The sequence below is a fragment of the Aegilops tauschii genome, chromosome 7 (assembly GCF_002575655.3).
Source record: "Aegilops tauschii subsp. strangulata cultivar AL8/78 chromosome 7, Aet v6.0, whole genome shotgun sequence".
NCBI classification, from domain to species: Eukaryota; Viridiplantae; Streptophyta; class Magnoliopsida; order Poales; family Poaceae; genus Aegilops; species Aegilops tauschii.
In genome coordinates this window covers 40,878,796-40,899,624 of record NC_053041.3, presented here as the reverse complement: position 1 = coordinate 40,899,624, position 20,829 = coordinate 40,878,796, and the positions used below count along the sequence as shown (strand labels likewise).

At 44.3% G+C, this 20,829-nt stretch overlaps 1 protein-coding gene across 1 annotated transcript; it reads left to right on the top strand.

Moving 5' to 3' along the window:
* The first annotated feature begins 14,530 nt into the window (after window positions 1-14,530).
* LOC109785813 (ethylene-responsive transcription factor ERF109-like) lies at window positions 14,531-14,887 on the top strand. The gene has a single exon (XM_020344399.1). The coding sequence runs from the start codon at window positions 14,531-14,533 to the stop codon at window positions 14,885-14,887; it is 357 nt and encodes a 118-aa protein (XP_020199988.1).
* The last annotated feature ends 5,942 nt before the right edge of the window (window positions 14,888-20,829 follow it).

The following is a 20,829-nucleotide window of genomic DNA, read 5'->3' as shown; positions in this document are numbered from 1 at the left end:
ATCACATTCGAAATACCGATAGAAGCTGTTCAACGCTATCCACTGGCTTCCATCCTTGACATGTCTCAGCTTTGGATCATCTCCATCGTCGGGCTTCTTCCTCTCCGCGTGCCAGCGCATTAGCTTTGCTTCCTTGGGATCTACGAAATACCGCTGGAGATGGGGAGTGATCGGTAAGTACCATACAACTTTCTGGGGACATTTCTTCCCGGCCTTCTTGTATCGAGAAGCATTGCACACCGGACAACTTGTTTTTTCCGCGTCCTCCTTCTGATAAATTATGCAATCGTTGATGCATGCATGGTATCTAACATGCGGCAGATCAAGAGGGCACACGATCTTCTTGGCCTCATCAACACTAGTAGGATATAGATTCCTCGTGGGAAGAACATCCTTTAGGTACTTGAGATGCTCATCGAGGCTAGTGTCGGTCCATTTGTTTTTAGCCTTCGTCTTCAGGAGTTGGAGCGTGAAACTCAAGCGGGTCACCTCAGGATTGCAACCATCATACAATGGATTGTTCGAGTCTACCACCAGTTGCTCCAGCTTAGCCTCCTCTCTAGAAGAAGCTCTCTCAGTACTCGTCTCCTTGCGAAGCAGTGCTTGAACATGAGGGTCCCGCATGATTGAACTTAGTACCGACGAACTCTGCTGCGTGGAGTCCACGTTCTCTCCGTCGCCATGTCCGGCCCCTTCTACTCCGCCATGTCCGGCCCCTTCTCCGCCGCCATGTCCGGCCTCTTCCCCGCCGCCATTATCGATCATCCCTTCGTCTTGCCCCGTGTCATCATTTCCTGCCCCATCGGTGTCCTCAACATCATCATCCCCATCTTCAATTATCCACCGAGTATAGCCATCCATGAAACCAGTCATGAGCAGGTGCGCTTCGACACGACCATCGTCATAGGGGTCGAGCCAAACTATTCCTTTGCATTTTCGACACGGACATAAAACCTATGTCTAGTTATTTTCTTTCATGTCCTGCACCGCCGAACGGAACCACCTGTCCACCATCGTTCTACTGACCATCATGAACGTCTGCACGGTAATAATAAACAAATTGATTATAAAAATGCGTGCATGCATCAAAGTCATACAAAAATTCGGCATGACCTTCCCTAAAAATATGACATATATAGATCTAGAGTTTGCCCGGAATTCGCCAAAACGGAAATAAATCGACATTTTGGCAAAACATAGGACACTCAAAAGCACAATTTGGCGTCAACACATGCCACACACACAATTTCCATCATATTGCCCAATTATCATATCACACACACATACACATATTTCCATTTTGCAAAAGCATGAAATTTTAATCACCTCTATCTCGAGATCGAGCACACGGTGGAGATGATGATGTAGGGAGATCAAAAGTGCACAAAGCTCTTCTTGACAAAGATAGATCTAGTTAGGGGGGAAATTGGTCACTTAACTAAATGCTACATGTACCCTAGCTAGCTAATTTGGGAGGAGACAACTTCAACTATTGGAGGGGGAAGGAAAAATAAAAAGGAGATGCATTAATGGAGGTGGTGTAGTTAGCTAGGAGTAATGAAGAGAGCGAAAGGTAGGTAGAAGATGGAGAGTAATGGGGGGAGAAGTATTGAGGAAGAAGAAGAGTGAGAGGGAGGATGTGGGAGGTAGGGGAAAGGGAGGAGAGGAGATGGGGGAGGGGAGGACGGGTGGAAAAAGGTGGTGGGGGTGCTGCGTCTTAGCAGTAGCGCGGGAGGTAAAACGCGCTACTGCTAAGAGCGTAGCAGCAGCGCACTTTTCTCACACGCGCTACTGCTAAACGGGCCAACTGTCTGGACACTTTCAAAATTAGCAGCAACGACGTGACCAAAAAGCGCGCTACTACTATTGCATTAGCAGTAGCGCGCTTCGTGAAGCCGCGCTGCTGGTAAACTTAGGTTGTGGTGTACTGTCGGTGGATTTTTCTAGCAGCGCGGTTTAGACATCACGCGCTACTGCTAAATTTACATCATTAGCATGCTTTTCCTAACCTCGCTACTGCTAACTAGCAGTAGCGCCTGTTTTTGTGCCGTGATGCAGCTAAGATTCTATGTATAAGGTTTTCCCTAGTAGTAGTTCTACTGAATGTGCCATGTCATTTATACTGAGTCTGCCATCGCGTAGATTTTCATATGCAGTCAACACATTTTAGTCCATACATATTGTATTGTGTGGAAACTATGGAAAACAAGTTGAAACGATCACGTGCAAAAACCGTAAGGGTACGGCTGCGTACAAACTACCCTGCTAGCCGATACAGTTAGCAGTGCAAAAAGACCAAAAAGACAAACGAGAAAGAATGATAACTTTCACTAACCATGACTGATCAACTACATTTGCCATGTTTTCAGACATCAAGGACGCATTCAAAACACAAAACTAGTACTGCCAACCCACAAACGTGTAATAATACTGAAAGCACATAAACGTATCTGCTGTCATACCTAAGTAGGTTCACATCCACACATATATTACAAACTATTCAAATGTCACTCACACGCCACCACTGTACACTAAGCTACGGGGAGATGCAGTCACAGCATATTACATGGACATAGTTTTGAAAGAACAAGGTAATACCTTACATTCCTCGGCAACAAAATGTAAGGTAGGCGTTCGGTGTGGAGCACCACGTGACATTGGTGGCTTTCTTGACAGCTTCCTCTATAAACTCTCGTGCATTGGACCGCATGTTGAAATCTTCATTCATCAACCAGTTCCATGTGTAAATTTTGCGGAGCTCGACGACCATTGCAGCTGTGACGACAGGGACCCGTCGAACTTCTCACTTTGCAAGGTATTTCAACGTGTGAAAGCCACAGTCGTGCCTATACAAGAAAAGTAGCAGGTGAACTCATGAGAACAGAGAAAAATCATAAACTTCAATTCAGAGGTGACAAGAGGGTTAGCATTGGTGTAGAGGACACATGAAGAAAAGATAGTAATTACCGGTTTCCTTGCTTCGTAGTCGCCATGTACTCGATTGAAAAATGTCTGATCTGGACCTTTGAGTTTTTGTAGAGACGGTTCCATGTCTCTTTGAGGTTGTTGATGAAGTATTCAGCATGCGTAGTAAGGTCTGCGTCATCTTCTGAACACATTGAATCAAGCACCTCAAATCATTGATTCTTGAGGTCAAGGCAAATCGCATAGTGGTGACCACACTTGTCATGTGGGTCCTGTGGTGCAAGCTCCTGGAACATGGGGAAGAAGACCTGCAAGTAAAAAAAATGAATGAAAAAAGCAGAGTTCACATCAAGAAGAGAAATGATGTAGTTGGAATAATGATGTCTAAGGACATCGCCGGTTGCACTAGAAGGCACATGAATGACAAAGAAGCAAGAGGTGTCCAAAAAGTACACCATCATAGAAATGTTTAGTTGCAGTTTTTAATTAAAAGAATTTGCCATCCATGTATGGACTAAGTTGCCCAGTATTTTAGTTGAAGTTGCCACATAAGTTGCATTAAGAAGCAAAAGAAAACTCGGTTTACATGGCAGCTGTTGCCACATGAAATAGCTGTCACAAAATAGGGTGTAGCCCACATGTGAAGCATATCTACTGGCAAAACATACCAAGAGGCAGGAAAAATGTGCAAAAAAGGAAGGAATACTCACACATTTCTTCATTGTGAGCCTAAAGTCACCATGAGCGGCAAAATGCTTCCTCAGGATTTTGTGGTGGAAGTCACCATCCCATATTTTGCAGGTCACACTGTACTGCATGATTGTTTTGTCGGGAGACATATCCATATGCTTGTTGATGAAGTCAATCCCACAGGCAACTACATTCTTCAACATTTTGCCGAGTGGCCTCACAGAATCGGCAAGATCACCCAGGTCAACGTACGTCACATCGCATTGTATGATCTTGGTTCTGTCCAAACATGAGCTGCATGAAAATGATATAACATGAAAGAATCATGTCTACTAACTAGAAAAAAGAAATAAATCGTAAAACAGAGCATCTATAGAATAGCAAAAAGGAAAGCAAATGAGGGGTTATGTGGGTGTGGTCATTACGCTTTCAACTCCTTCATGTGCTTGCCGTTGGACCTCGCATTTCCAAAGCGCTTGACAATTTCGTACAGCTGGTTCTGATCCTTTGTGGCCTTGACTTCTGGGTCATAGTCATCCGCGGGTGGTGCATCAACACCCTATTCTACCTCACAGAACCAGGGGTGGCACTTCTAACAGTATCCTCATATACGGACTCAGTATGCATGCTAGAACTTGATTGCCCCTGACCTCGTGAGGAGCTCCTCTACAGTGCTGCCTCGTCAATCCTGCGAAAAGCTTCATCAAGTGACGGCGTAATCTCCTCAGGAGTGACTGCAATGATCAAAAAAGTGGGTTAGGGTATCTGGGAAATAAAACAAGTTAAGTGTGCAAAGAAAGGGTGTAGAATGTGAAAATGTAGGTGCAAAATTAGGGAGTTGCCATGTGGAGGCAACTACAGTTGCAAGGTGTAATGAAGTGTAGTTGCCATGTGGCAACAACTGTAGTTGCCATGTGGCAACAGCTGTAGTTGCCATGTGGCAACAACTACAGTTGCCATGTGGGTTGAACTGCAGTTGCCATGCTGTATCAACTCCAGTTGACATGTGCTTGCCGAGTGAAAAATGCAACATGGCAACAAAATGTAGGTGACATTGTGCAGCAAAATCTAGTTGCCATGTTCATCAGACAACATTTGCCATCACCGGTGAGAATCCAAAAAAATCTTGGGACAAAATTCAGACTAAACAAATGTGTACAACAAAATGATAAACGCACAAAAAAAGTACCTTGCACAATCGGCTCTGCAAACTTCACAGCCTTCCTGCCCTCGGCCATTGGCTGCGCCATCATTGGAGCCATGCCTGCCGGGAAAGCAAAGGCAACTGGCATAGGATCGTGCACCACTGGTTGATCTTGACTGATGCCAAGGCTAAAGCTCGGTGGGGTGAAGGCCATTGGGTGCCTCTCCTGGCTACTAGCCGGACCACGAACAACTTGCGGGGCAGAATCCAGGGGTGAAAGATCAACAAACATTTCTGCCTCGTCTACTGCAGAATCGTCAGACTTATTAGTACTGCGGAATCGTCTACCTGCACGAACTTCAACATGCTCATCATCGTCGGTGTCATGTTGCACGTTCTCCATGTCATCATCATCGTCCTTGTCGAGAGCAGCATCTCCATCTAGTTCATCTTGCGTGTCAGGAAGCTCCTGGGAGCTGTTGTAGTCGTACCGGCCACGGCAACCAGTTGGCCGATGTGTCCGTTCTGCAACAAATGGAGTGAACTGCCTCGCAACCGCATTGCTATCAGAGCCATTAAGGGACGTCCAACCCTCAACCAAGTTCCCCAGCAAGCCGGTCATTCCGGAAGCAAACTGCCCAATTAGATGCTCAACAGGTGCCCTTGCATGTGCATGAAACAAGAAGCAACAGTAACCAACCATATTGGAGTCACGTGCACAAGATCAAATAAACCAAAACAACCATGGAGATATATGGAAAAAAAAGAAGAAGATAATTTTTTTTGATAAAACAAAATAAAAATCCTTAATTACCTCAAGAGGACAAGACGGAGCTGAGTGCACGTCCATCCACTTGCCAAAGTTTTGAGGCCCACCAAACACGTTGTAGTCTATAGCATGCTTGGCCATCAGCTGGAAATCATCAAAAACAGCTAGGGATGTAAGAGAGAGAATAAGGAACACTAACTAACAGCTGATGTATTGCAAAAAAAGAGAGGGGGAGAGAATGGAAATTTAAACACGGATGGCGGTGTTGCCGTGAGGCATCAGACACGGGTGCCATGCGCAGACAGCCATGGCTAACAAGGGTATTCATATCATGTTAGCCACAAACAGTTGCCATATGGGGATTTTTTTCATATGTTATGTAGCATCGATATTGAAAGAATGTCGTGCAAAGAGAGGAGGCAGAACTAACCTGCAGTTTCCCATATTTCTTTTCAGTTATCTTGTCTGTGGCAAGCACAGCCTTGATAGCATCGTACGTCCACGCAGAGACAGCAAACTTGGACCTCCTATCCCAGTAAAGTCAACGGTGGACAGATCAAGACGATCGACGTACATTAGCTGGTGTACACAAATAAAAAGGAAAAATATGTCAGTTCCATCATGCTATGTTGAGAAGAAGCTACTGTATATTCCTTGAGTCATCAAGTCGATGAGGACAAAGAAAAAAAGAGTTGCCATCTATCTGTGTTAGTTTCCATCATGATGTACAATGTGTTATTTGCCATCAAGTTAATTGTGTGAAAGAAAGGGTGTAGAATGTGAAATGTAGGTGCAAAATTAGGGAGTTGTCGTGTGGAGGCAACTGCAGTTGCCAGGTGTAATGCACTGTAATTGCCATGTGACAACAACTGAAGTTGCCATGTGGGTTGAACTGCAGTTGCCATGTTGTATCCACTCCAGTTGCCACGTGCTTGCCGAATGAAAAATGCAACATGGCAACCAAAAAATGTGATGGCAGTTGCCATCTTGTTGTGTAGTTGCAACAAGGTCAACATCATGGTTGCCATGCATATTGTATGAACATAGAGTGGATGTATGAAATGAATTTTTTGTATGTTGTTGACAAATGATATTGCCTTATAGGCAGCAACCACGGATGCCATGGATTACACAGAAAGTCGCCTTCACACGTAAACAAAAATCATATACAAAACAAATAAAAACAAAACGGGTTGCCATGCATGATCTTGTACAGTACACAGTTATCAACATCTGACATGTTGATTTGGGAAAACATTCAATGTGGTAAGAGTGTTTGCAAAGGAATAGGGAAAAAATACCATTAAATGGAGTCGGCAACCCTTCTGGTATATCTTGTTTGAGAATGCATCATGCAGGAAGTCCGCGATGAACTTACACCAATTCATGTTCTTCACATCTTTCAGCTTCGCCTGCGCGACACAAATTTCAAGACAAGAAGTTGCTGCATCAGAAATCAAAATGAAAAAACATCAAAAAATGGCAGTTACTAGCTTACAAATGACATCGGAGTCAAAGATTGAAGGAATAAAGGAGTAGAGATAGATCATTCACCAGGATGGGGAAGCATTTGTTGCTTGGGCGAAGAGACGTGGTAGGCGCAAATACAGCTGAGATCAGGTACATGAGTAGCTTCATGTTAAAAACCTCGCCATGGGTTTTCATGCCCTCAAGCGAATTTGCCAGCAAAGTCGTGTTCGGCATGGATGTCATCCCAGGAAACAAACGGGCAAACAATGTTTCCTCAATCTTATTACTGACCTCATACGGGACTTTGATTTCTCCACGGGGCACACCCAAAGTGCAGAACATGGATTCCTCGTCCAACGGGAGTCTTCCACGTCCCGGAATCACAAATTCCCTGGAGGCGGTATCGTAAGTCTCACCGAGCCATTCGCATACAGGGTTCACTAGGTTCTTGCACCGAACATCTATCAGAGCCTGCATCCCCATCTCAGCAGCAGCTCCCTTCTGATCGTCGGTAAATCCCTCGGTCAATATAGTCATGCGTTCCTGTGAAGCCCTATTGCGATAACGTTTCTTCTTCTGCAAAACAGACAAATGATCATTTGTTGCCATGTTTCAGTATCATGAAAATTTAGTTCCTAACAGACGATTGCGAACTAAAATGTGACATTCAAAACATATGGGGGGTGGAAAATTTACCACATCGCCATCTTTTGTCCGTCCAGTTGCGCGATTCTATTCCAGCCGCGAGCCATTGTGCTGAGATAAGTACAAAATCAAAATGTCAGGGTGAAATGAACTTATGAATGAAGCAGTTTCCACCTAACAGAATGTACTTGCCACATGGCTCAAATTGAAAAGTGACAAATAGACTAGGCAATATCATAGGAAAACCCACACCCCCTATGATTGTCCAACAAGAAAAGAGGCAACTAAACACATTGGCTTCACTTGAAGAAATGTACAGATGATAAGGCACTTACACAACAATGTTCAAGTTGCCATGTTAGCACAAGACAGTACAAAGAAATGAGCACATCTTCCACTACGCAGACATATAATGTTGCAACTCACACACTGTCCTCATATAAAAAATGAGTTGTCATATGTTCAAAGGCAAATGTACTAGGTTGAAATTGCCATGTTAAAATGGAAGACAATTCAAAAAGTGCTAAAAACATCCACTAGACAACCTGTAATGCGGCAATTCACACACTGGCCTCATATTAAAAATGAGTTGTCGTGTAATACAGCCAAATATGTTCAGATATCACTAATCACCATGGCTAAAACTCAAAATGAGTCTATAGGACAGTGAAGTTGCCACATTATCCTGCCCACAGCATGGCAACAGCCATAGTGTGTTCACAAAAATATTTGCCACATGGAAAGCATATTTGTGGCAACTGACACAGTTGATCAGGAAATTAGTTGCCACCCATTGCAGATAGTTGCTGAAACTGCCATGGCTGCCTTTATACTACACTTTGCAGCATGGCAACGGACATAGTGTGTTCACAAAAATAGTTGCCACATGGAAAGCATATTTGTGGCAAATGACAAAGTTGATCAGGAAATTAGTTGCCATCCATTGCAGATAGTTGTTGAAACTGTCATGGCTGCCTTTATACTGCACTTTCAAATACAACTACCTAGATCTAGGGTTCATTGGCAACTATCATAACCTCAAATTCAACAACAAAAAACTTCCCCCACTGATCGCAAATAGCATTTCGATGCAATACATAACTAGCAACTAGAAAAACGCCGGCTCAATCGCAAGGCAGAACCAGCATGTGGCTGCGGACAGGCCAAGCCACACCGGCATGACAACCACCGCGGCGGCGACGAAACTACGCAATGCCACCCAAAACGGCAAGCACGGGACTTCGCCGCCGACGGGAATGCTGGAGCACCGCGAATCCGCCGGAATCTCGATGAATCTCGAGCGGAACATTGTCCACGGACGAGAGGGGGGAATGCAGACAAGGAATGTGAGCGTGTGAAGGAGCGTTACCTTCAATCTGCAGGCACTCCGGCGAAGACGCTCCGGTCCGGCGAGTCCCACCGACGGCCGCGAATGCCGTCGACTCTTCCGCCTCCGCCGCCGCCTTCTCCTCTCGGCTTCTCTTCTAATCGAATGAACTGCGGTGTAGGTTGGGTGAGTAATGGAGTGGAGAGAGTAAATGGAACCACGAGGGGAGGGGGCGAAGTGCGAGACGTGGTTGACGGCAACCGCAGTCGGGCGAGTCGTGCGGCCGATAAGCAGTTCCACCACACGCCCCCGAGTGGCAACCGTTGACCGCGGAGAGAAACCGGCGTGTAGGCGAACTCTCTCACACACCACACACGCGAGGCGTCGTACGTGGCACACAAAATCACCCATCTCGTGCAAAGATTCGTGCACAAGTGACTGGACGGCGATGGAGGCATGTGGGTGAGTTGGCTAACGCCCACACGTGTGGGCTTTAGTGTTTTCGATAATTTTTTATGGATAGTGAATATGGTAAGCATTAATTTCTGTCATGATCTAACTGATTTCTGTTTCAGCCTCCAACATACTATGTATGCCTACAGATTTGTTTGACTGAAATTTTGTGTTCTTAGTAATAAACAGTTGTGATTGTAATTTCATAATCCAAATTTTTACGGCTAATTTATAATTCTCATTTAGTGTCGATCGATTATGTAAGAAGCAGATGTCAAGACTGCGTGGCTGTCACCGAGCCGAGGAGTTCATGAGTGCTTTGTGCCGGGCGAGATGGAGTGTTCAGGAGGCTCAAGCCCGGAGACCATGGCGAATATTGGCCGGCAGCAGCCAGTACGTAGCTCCAACAGCTTCTTTGGTCGACATATACATGCACGCTGCATCTTGCTTACAGATACAAGCAAAGGTAGGTTTGATATTACTCTATGTGTGCCTTAGATTTTGAAAGTTCAAAATATTTGGGTACATGCATGGAGTTCGCTGATACTTCTTTTTTAGAATAATAAATTCGCTGATACTTTGACGCAAGGTGTAGGTACGCATATACAGGGCCAGCTCTGGCCCAGGGCAAGAGGGGCGACGGCCTGGGGCCCAGCCGAAATAGAGGCCGATATAATCTGGTACAGTGTATAGGGCAGTGTAAAGGAAAAATGGGAAAAAGGCCCGTCTATCGCACAGGCACAGCCAGCCCAAGCAAGCGCACAACACAACCAGGGCCTGAACACGGTGGAAGAAGGAACGCCCAGCTTCAGAAGGTTGACGCTTGGTTTTCTGTCGAGCGAATCACGCATGGAGTCCTCGCCCAGCCGACCACTCGCCTGACTGGAATCCCTAATTCCCAAATCACGCAAGCTCACAGAGAGTTGGAGCGATCAAAGTCGTCAAGAAATCGAGGAGAGATCAAGATCAACAGGTAATTCGCAGATTAAAAAACATTGCGAGCACATTATGCCTGCTTGACTCAATCTTTTCGTGTTCTCAATCTAAAATCCTCAATCAGGTGTTTGATTTTACTTTCTTTTTACATCACTTGCAGCTGCATCCATTCGTTAGCGTGCCAGACTCTCAAATCGCTCGGTTTGTTCCATTGTTCGTGGAGGAGCTAGTCAGCCTCGGTCAGTATCACTTGGTCATTCAGATATCAGATCAGATAGCCTTGTTTTGGAGGCTTTGAGTTTGCTAAGTTGCTACAACGTTCAGGTGTCCTCTCTCATTTTATTGTAATCATGTTGCTGAATCATAATTACTGGAGGCTTCGAGGTCTGGTTTGTTGGCAAGCTATTTCTCATTCTCTTTATGCGTTGTAGCTTCTATGATACTTGTTTTGGAACAAATGCAAGAAATATTATCAGATATTTGATTCTCATGAAAAATTATTAGTCTTTGTGACCTCATAATAACTGTATTCATTCATGTATCAAATCGGATTTTTCTCTCTATTGGGCCCATTGGTGGAGTCCACCCTGGGGCCTTTCAAATCCCAGAGCCGGCCCTGCGCATATATGTCTCCATCTTTATCAGAATCAGGATAAATAAATATTTAAATGGTTATATGCTGAAATTCCCATCGGAATATACTCACGCAAGGCAATAAAAGGTATACTCACGAAAGGTAACAAAAGTGAGCCTTATTATGTCTATATTCCGTGAAAAAGATGTGAGACACACACCAATTATATATTCAATATACGGATATCCATATATGTGTTGCCAAAGGAAATAGCTATAATCCTCCTTTTACCTTAAATAAAAATTTCCATAAATTTGATCATTAAAAATAAAATAAATTTACATGAAATCAATCTGTTGTAGTTTAACTGAAAACTCTAAGAACATGGTGCAACAATATTTGTTAACGTGACATATCTGGCTTGAATATCATCACATATTTTTTGATAGAACATGGTGCATGGATCTGCTCATTATCACCAATAGAAAATGAATATTTGCATGTTCTCCAGATGAGAAATACGCATTTATATTTTATGTAAATAGTAATGAATGGATAAATCTTTAAAAATCATCAGACCTAAAAAATCTGTTTAAAATTTTTATGGCGACATATATGCTTGATAACAAAAACAGGACCAAACTATATTTTCATGAAAAAAAGAAGAGCACATTATACATCACTGAATTTTACATTTCAAGCATTATAGCCCAAGTATACATACATGACCTTCTGAAAATTAATGCTTTACATATTTTCTATAAATTTGGGGTTCTTGGACAGACAAAACATGAATATCACACATTTGTGACACATCGACGGTTCGAGAAATGTATGCCTACAAACAATACAAACAAATGAACCGGAGCTATCTATACTTCTATATCTATACTTCTACTAATTAGTGACTTCATAGAAATTACCACGTTAATTAAAAAATAACAGACGTTTACCTTGTGGGACCAAATTATAGCGGTGTAGATTTATTGTGGGTTGAGACGCCCTCAAATTTCAATGTTAATCATAGAGAAAAATGTTAATCTACTCGGACCAAATTATAATGGTATATATGTGTTGCAGATCGTTGTACGTTTATTGCAGATCTGGCATATTATATGCGGACTCTTGAGGTTAGTCATTCGTATATATTAAGCAAAAAAGCAACAGGACGTTGTGGCAAAAAAAAAAAAAAAAACAGGACGCTGTTGTACTCCTACGCACGCTTTCTCTTTTGCATAGCGATTAGCCTTCTCCCGTGACCCAAATGCACAGCGAATAGAGCCCATGGCCTGTTTTTGTTTTTTTTTTTGAAACAAGGCCTATAGCCTGCTGTTCGCTTCCAGAGTAGGGCCCAAAAATTGAATGAGTGGCCTAGGCAGCCCAACTATAGAAAAAAAAATCGTGTTTTCAGCACATGTCATCATTTGGTGTCGCTCAAGTAACGCTGATTGTTCATAATATTCATGCATGTTAACTTTGATTTTTTTATTGTTGAGGTATGTTAACTTTGGTTCACGTACCCTAATCGACTAAATTCCCTTGTCCATTTGAGAAAAAATATCAAAGCAATCTACTAGCTAGGACCGAATATTTACACACTTTTTATGGCAAATAGTTTCATATAAGCTAACTGGCCAAATTTAATGTTTACTCAAGAGAAAATAATCAATGCAGTAGTATGCTAGCTCGGGACTAAATTATAACACATTTTAAACTTCCGAATATAAGAAAATATAACTAACTTTTCTTATCAAGTAACTTCCCACACACAGGAAACGACAATATCTTTCAGTATTGTAGAAGGCCATAGATCACGTACATTCCTAATCAGAAAAGGTACAAACTAAAGTAGTCACACATAGTTATATGCAAAAGGATTTCAACAGAAAAAGTGTACACCGACCACATAGGTTAATTAAATGTTTTTGGTAGTGTATTTTCAAGATACAAGAAGCTATAAAACTTGCGGCTTTCGTATATGTCAGACTAAACCACAAGGTTGTGCAATTTTGTTCAAAATAAAATTTTCACATAGCACAATAATATAACAATGAGGGATCACACAAAATATTAATTCACCAGCAACAAATTTCTAGCCCAACTAAAATAATTTCCCAAGGTTGTAGTTACTTGAAGCATTCAACTATTACTAGCTCGAGAGAATTTTTCAGTGATTTAACATCTACATCTTTTATCAATGCGGTTCTTGTGTGGTCACACAACCACGTGATTGTTATGTATTTATGTTGATGACAACATAAAAGTATGTCCGTAGTAACTGGGTTGAAAAGAGAATACAAAATGCTATACTTTTATATTTCGGAAAACAAAATGATGTATTTGTAGTATGAGGGTATCGTATAAATGTAGAAGATGTGATACAATAATAGTACTTCATAAATAAGTGGTACTCACACAATAATAGTTTTTACACAATTTATCTTTTTTTTTTCAGTTCTCATGATCACTACTCTCCGGATGAAGGTGGTTGGTCGCGCAGATACATGACAATGAAAGTTTACACAATATATGCCTAGCCCGTGCAAGCGCACGGGTTGACGACTAGTTTTACTCAATCCTTCTCCATTTAGCTAACCACAATGTTTAACATTAACCAATAAAAATATCAACATAAGTTTGCCATAGATTTAATTAAAAGATTTGCTAGCCCGTGCACTGCACGGGTTTGATGACAAGTGTCAGTAATTTCATTGCTTCAGCTCCTATTTTTAACAGCGATGAAACAATAGTGCCAAATTTATGTGACAGCGTTTACATGACTAAAGTTCTGAAACGGGGACAGTACTATTGGCAACATTCAGCCCCAACGTTTGCTCAGTGGGCAGCAAAAGGGAAACAGCATGCTCACGCCTGTGTCTGCATCCTGCCCACAAGATGCTGACATTTAACTGTTCATGTCCTTTCTTATTTTCCTTGAGAGATTCAAATTTAAAAGTTGACCCATGTGCTACAGTACAGCCCAGGTCAGCAATTGGGAGTACTTCTGTTGTTTGAAGCTAGTTTTATGTTTTGGTCATTTAGAAGAAAAACTATTTTTATTGGTTTGAACTCTAAGAGCATCTTCGATAAAAGTTTTAGATGCAAAAATAACTAACTTTTACATATCCGAGGCCTAAAAACGCACCTTCAACAGATGATGTAGATGTGAGAAATTACAGCACCTCCTTCAAGTGGTGTAAAATACAACACCTGAAGATGCAAATTTGTATCTCCAGCCGCCAGCTGATGTAAAACCGCAGTTGCGCGCGAACGGCCAACCGTCACTTCATTTCCTTCCCCCACCCACCGCGCGACCGCATCCTCTCCTCCCGCCGCACTTCCGCCGCGCTGCCCACCCAATGCATCGCCGCTAGATCCGGCCTCTCCACCGCCCCCGTCGTAGGTTTCGTCACATCTCTCCCACCGCCCGCTTCCAAATCGGCCGAGTCGGCCTCTTTTCCGCCGCCCGGTTCAAGCCTACTCCGCCCCGCCGCCGCCCGATTCAAGCCCACGCTGCCGCGTCACCGCCCGATTCAAGCCCTACTCTGTCGCGCCGCCGCCCGATTCACGCCCAGCCGCCGCCGTGCCATTGTCGCCATGACGCCGAAGAGACTCTCGAAGAGCAAGATGGGCTTCATCGAGGTGTGCGCGATGCCATCCAGGAACTTCGGGGTCAAGTTCTCTGACGACGTCCACCGCTTCTGGCTCGGCACGTACGACACCTTCGAGGAGGCCGTGCGTGCGTACGACGCGGCAACGTGGCGTGCCTGCCGGCCGAGGACGGAGCTCAACTTTCCGGAGATCGAGACCCGGGTGGATGCGGAGTTCCTCGCGTCGGATCATTCCCGGATGGAGGAGAGGACGAAGATGAAGAAGCTAGCGATTCGCGTTGCTCCCGGCGCGGCGATGGCGAGGTTCGTAGGAGCATCTGGAGTATCTCCGGGCCGAGCGTGAGTTCTTCTGGAAGCGCAAGGACTTGCAGAAGAAGAAGAAGAAGAAGAAGAAGAAGAAGAAGGGGTGAAGAAGGAGGACGAGGCCGGCCCTCGATGGTGATCCCCATCAAGACTGACTCGTTGGACTGGGGTGACTCGGAGGAGGACAAGGAGTGCGACGACTCCAGCAAGGAGGAGTTCTAGGAACAGTTCAAGAGCGCGATGGGTAGTTTTATGTTGGATGTAGTTGAAGTAGTTGTTTGAACTAGTAGTATATTTAATTATGTTTTAATTAGAACTATGTTTGCTTCAAATAAACTTGCTATGTTTGAAATTATGTAGGAGTTGAACTAGTTTTACATCTTCAAATACATCATCTGTTGGAGTAGGAGTTTTACATCACCAAATATACATCATTTGTTGGAGTTGAGATCTTTTTGAGATGTAAAAAGCATATTTTGGTGATGTAAATTATACAACACCTACTTTTACATCTCCAAATATACATCTTCTATTGGAGATGCTCTAAGTAGAATATGGTTTACAACTATACTAGATCAGGTATTTACTGTTCATATTAGCTATTACTTTCTCCGTTCGGGTTTATTGGGCCCCTCGTATTTTGTTTTACAACTATAATTTACCACACCAGATACCTCAGAGTTCATTTTGGCCCATACTTTCTCCTTCCGGGTTTATTGGGCTCCTTCCATTTTAGGTTAAATTTTGATCATAAATTTAATTAATAAATTTAAACTACATGTCACAAAATAGTATACGTTCAAAACCTCTTCCGTACACTAAAAAACACTCTTCCGACTATGTTTTATTACTTCTAGACTCAAGATTATTAACAGTTTTCTTTGATAAAATTACACTACTCTAGCCTAGCAGCGGAGGAAAAGACAAAACAGACACAGCTAATATTACTAGATGGAGGGCCGAATCCACACGTGACCCCAAAAATGCTCTAATGTATTCGCTCTACATAACCTTTTCACGGGAAACAATCAAAACAAAGAATCATTTTTATCTCCTCCCGAGAACATGATACACTTTACCAAGATAAACAAAGCTGCATATTGCTTATGCAAGGACAAGAAATTTAGTAGGAAACTTCATATCCACTTCTCTAGCTAGAGTCCGGGGATGGAACATTACCGTCAGGCTTTCTTATACGTTTGTGCAATGTAATTTGTCTGTTGGCTAAATACATTATTTAAATTCAAATGAAATACATTTGCGTAAAGGATTGATAAATCTCCCGCACGCTCTTCCTACCCAAGGACCAAGTCATAACCAACATATTTTTAGCAGTTATCTACCGATGGACCAACGACTTCATATCACTGCCTAATTCCAAGGTCGATTCTTTTATAAGATGGACCAACGACTTCTTATCACTGCCTAATTCCAAGGTCGTCTCTTTTATAAGAGCAAAGCCCCGCTCAGCAAAAGATGAATCATACATGTGCCATTTCGCTTCTCTTCATTTAGTTTGCAGAACCATTTTACGCATGATTTTGTTCTATCCCTACACATTAGAGATTGGAGCATTATTGGTATAGGCATGGAAGGCACCAGGAATCTTCCTTAGAGTTGTCCGGAGCAGTCTCGTCTCCATCTGCTTGGTCGCTCTGCTAACCTGTTGCTTCAGTTGTTGCCCTGTTTTCAACAGAATTGTTGCTTCAGTTGTGCGTTACATACAGAACAAAATTGTATTTAACTCCCGCAAATTTGCCATGCTTTAAACATATGGCAGAGCACTTCAATGCAAGCAATGGCACTATGGCAGTAGGACAAACCCAACCAAGTTTACACTATCTCTACTCTCTACTCCTATAAAAGAGCGAGTTGATGGTGATGGTGTGCCTGCCTTCGGACCATATCTACCGTCCGTTCTGGAACCTAGGGTCTAAGATTGAGAGTGAGACGTGTTGTGGTGAGCCAACCGCCAAAACAATACTCTGGAGGTTTCTCCTTCTGTTGTGAACTAGATTATTCTGGAACCCCTCCCATCTATCCTCGCCGCCGGCCCCTCCCATCTATTTCCGTGTGATCGCTGGAATTGAGTTGGGCGAGAGGCAATGCTGATGGGCGCTCCGGTTCCACCTCGTCGGCGTGAACCACCTCCTGAGCTGGAGCGGCACGGGCCCCTGGGAGTAATGGCGCCATTGCTAACAATTTTTTTTCAAATTTGTTTTCAGAAGATAATTTTTCAAAAAAAAATCAATTTTTTTCCGTTTTTTTCTTAATCTCGGGTCACTATGGCTTAATCACGGGTCAATATACTTAATCTCAAGTCAAATCACACTCCGTGGTCAAACTTTCCAAAAGGTACCCATCCTCACACTACTCCAGCCCAAGCACGCTTAACTTCGCAGTTCTATCCAATCCCAGCACCAGCTCACTTAACGGGCACTTGTTGATATATCTATCATATCAATCCTATTAAACCTTGTTGATGTCTATGACTTTGTTCATGTTCATGAGTGTGATGAAATTTTCAAAAAAAAATTCAAACTTCCCGGTCATATTACGTATCATATTTTGAACATTTTTTCCAAAAAAAAATCGTTTTTGAATTTTTTTTCTGTTACTAGTGGCGCACCTATCAAATGGTGCGCCATTACTAACTTTGAAATTTTTTCCATTCCCCCCCTCTAGATCTTAAAAGCCCCGTATCTTTTATTCTGCTAGGTTATTGGAGATTCTGAATATCTTCAACGCGGTTCCCAACTACTAGATCACATATCACATGGTAAACTTATTTTTTTTTTAAATTTGACATTTCCATCATTTTCTTTTATTTTTTCTAAAACTGTGAAGGCGGTCCACGCGCGGGGGGGGGGGGGGGGGGGGGGGTGTGCATAGAAAGTTAGTAATGGCGCAACTTCACAAAGTGCGCCATTAATATGTGTATGACTTGGTCAAAGTTAGTAATGGCGCACTTTGTGTAGGTGCGCCATTACTAAGTTTGACATAGTAATGGCGCACCTATGCAAAGTGCGTCATTACTAAGTTTGACCAAGGTTTGACCCAGTCATACACATAATAATGACGCACTTTGTGAAGGTGCGCCATTACTATGTCAACTAGTAATGGCGCACTATCCACTGGTGCGCCATTGCTAACATTTTTTTATTTTTTTCAAAGCAAGTAATGGCGCACCACACACCAGGTGCGCCATTAGTAATATGTCAATAATGGCGTACCTGTATCTGGTGTGCCACTGCTATATAGCAGTGGCACACCACATACATGGTGCGCCATTAATGTCCATATTAGCTATAGCCCTTTTTGTAGTAGTGCCTCCTGCCAATGGAGGCAATGGGGGGCGAGGGCGCCAGGGCGCGAAGAAGAAGAAGAAGCGGGGTCCGGCTCGCCCCCCTGCTGCGCCGGCCCCCTCCCCCACGACCTCAGCGTTGGCCGATGTTGTTGCTACCCGTGACCCGCCCCCTTGCTTCAACTGCGGGATCGCGGGCCATTACCAAGTTGAGTGCACCAACCCTCCGATGTGCTACCTCTGCAAGGATACTGGGCACCCAGCGGCCCTGTGCCCGGACCGTCCGCTAACTGATGAACTCATGATGTAGGGCCATGGCATCGAGGGCCTCGGGTTCTTTCACATCGAGGTGGAGGATCTACCACCCCCTCCCCGTCGCTCCAGGCGATCGTCGCCGTCGTGGGGGTGGGTGTTGCTTCCCCGGAGATGATCGAGGCTGAGCTCAACCACCTGTGCCGGCGTGTGTGGGACTGGCAGGTGACTCCGACCTCTGCCAGTTCTTTCACCGTGGTCTTCCCGGACGCCATCAGCTTGGGCCTCTTCACTCGCAGTGACGACATCACCTTGGCCCTGAACAAGCTTGTGGTCAACATCTCTGAGCCTAAGGTCGACCCCAAGGCGGTCGCGGTCCTGGATACTACTTGGATCCTCATCGCCGGGCTACCTGACGTCGCCGGTCCTAGCGGGTCATTCGCAGTATGTCCAAGATCCTTGACAAGGTGGTGGTGGTGGACGAGCTCTCCCTCCGCAAAGAGGAGGAGGTCCGGGTCAAGGTCAAGTGCCTTGACTCCGACAAGCTCCGTGTCACCGTTCGCGTCTTCTTCAACGACCTGGGATTTGACCTCAAGATCTCCCCCGAGCCTCCCAACCACGTCGGGCGCCCACGCTTCTCTGATGATGGACACTTTGGAGGTGGGGGCACGGACCGGCATGATGACTCCCACTACCGCCGCCTGCGCCCCTCCTGCCACGAGGATCCGGACGACAAGGAAGAGCGCTCGGGCCGCAGCCACTCTCCCTCACGTGATCCACCTCCGAGCCGTGGGGGGGTGGGCGCTGGCTCTGGCCGCTCGCGTGGGCTGACCCTTGCTGACGAGTCTGCTCCCACATGTAGGAGATATGCCCTAGAGGCAATAATAAATGATATTATTTATCTCCGAGTTCATATTATGTTTATGTTCCATGCTATAACTGCAATGATTCTCGAGTCTACAATATCCACGAGGCTCGGAGGAAGACTCATATGCACGTGTGGAATAATAAACGGTAAGAAGTATTCCTAGTCTGGCCTCTAAGACTAGCTCAAGTGTTGCATGATGGTTTTGTTTTCCTGATCATGGGCATGTCTATGCCAGCAACTTTGAGGGCAAAATGTTAAGAGAACACTGTGTTGAATCGACCCGGATTGATGTTATGCTATGAGATTCATTCATCACAAGTTAATGGTACATAACACAGAGATGGTTAACGTTTGCATGATTCCTTAGACCATGAGAGTATCGAGTTTCTTCATGCTTGCTTCATGAACTTTGGGGTTTGTTAAACGTCATCCGTAAATGGGTGGCTATTACGGCGGCTTACGGGTTCATGGAAAAGTGTGTCAAGTAACTTGATAGCTCAAGATTGGGATTTGCTCCTCCGACGATGGAGAGATATCTCTGGGCCCTCTCGGTGTTACGGTATCCATCATCGTCTGGCCAGACACTTTGTGATTTGATCACGGGGATGCCGGAACACGATAACGAGAAAAGAGAACAATACCGGTAACGAGGTAACTAGCATAGTGGACAAGTTGTTGATCCACGGGAATGCCAACATGTCTCACCTCGGGTATTTGTAACATATCGCGAAGCAACAGGAATAGCACACGGCAACTGGAGGTTCACTCAAATATTTATTCGTGTGGGTATAGGGGTCAATATGGGTGTCCACGGCTCCGATGTTGATCATTGATCGGAAAGGGTTCCAGTCATGTCTATACTTCACCGAACCTATAGGGTCACACGCTTAAGGGTCATCTATCTGCTGAATACTAGACAAGGAGTCTGAGAGAAAACCACCGAAAAAGTTTCGGACACCGGAAAAGTTTCGGACAGCGGAAAAGGTTCCGCAGAAAGATGTCATCGGATGAGTTTCGATGAAACTGAAAAGTTGTTTCAGGGGATACCATAAAGTCAAATTGGTTTCGGCACATGCCTGATAATTCTTGGAGGGTGCCAGAATCATTCTGGAAGCTTTCTAGAATTTTCCGGATAATAACCGGATATGCTCCGGAGCTGCCGGAACCACTTCAGATGCTTTTCGCAGATGAAAATCACTAAACCGGGATTGTTTCGGAACGCGTTGAAAATAATTTTGGTGGGTAGGAAATGTTCTAAGCCCACACAAATATTTTCAGTTCGAACAGACGCTGAAAATTGTCGTCGTGAATAGTGAAAGTGCTTTTTGGGATATTTTATGGTGAGTCACCTTTTGGGATATTTCCAAAAGGCTTCTAGAAGGGCTTGGGGGCCAAGCATGCTCCTCATTTGGTCCCCCAAGGGGGTTGGCCGGCCACATGTGTGGGGCTCCATGGAGCTCCACTTCCCTCCCCATTATGCCCTTCATGTGTGACATTTACATGGGCATTTTGGGTTTTTGTGAGCCATCCCTACCCCTTGGCTTTCCTATAAATAGAG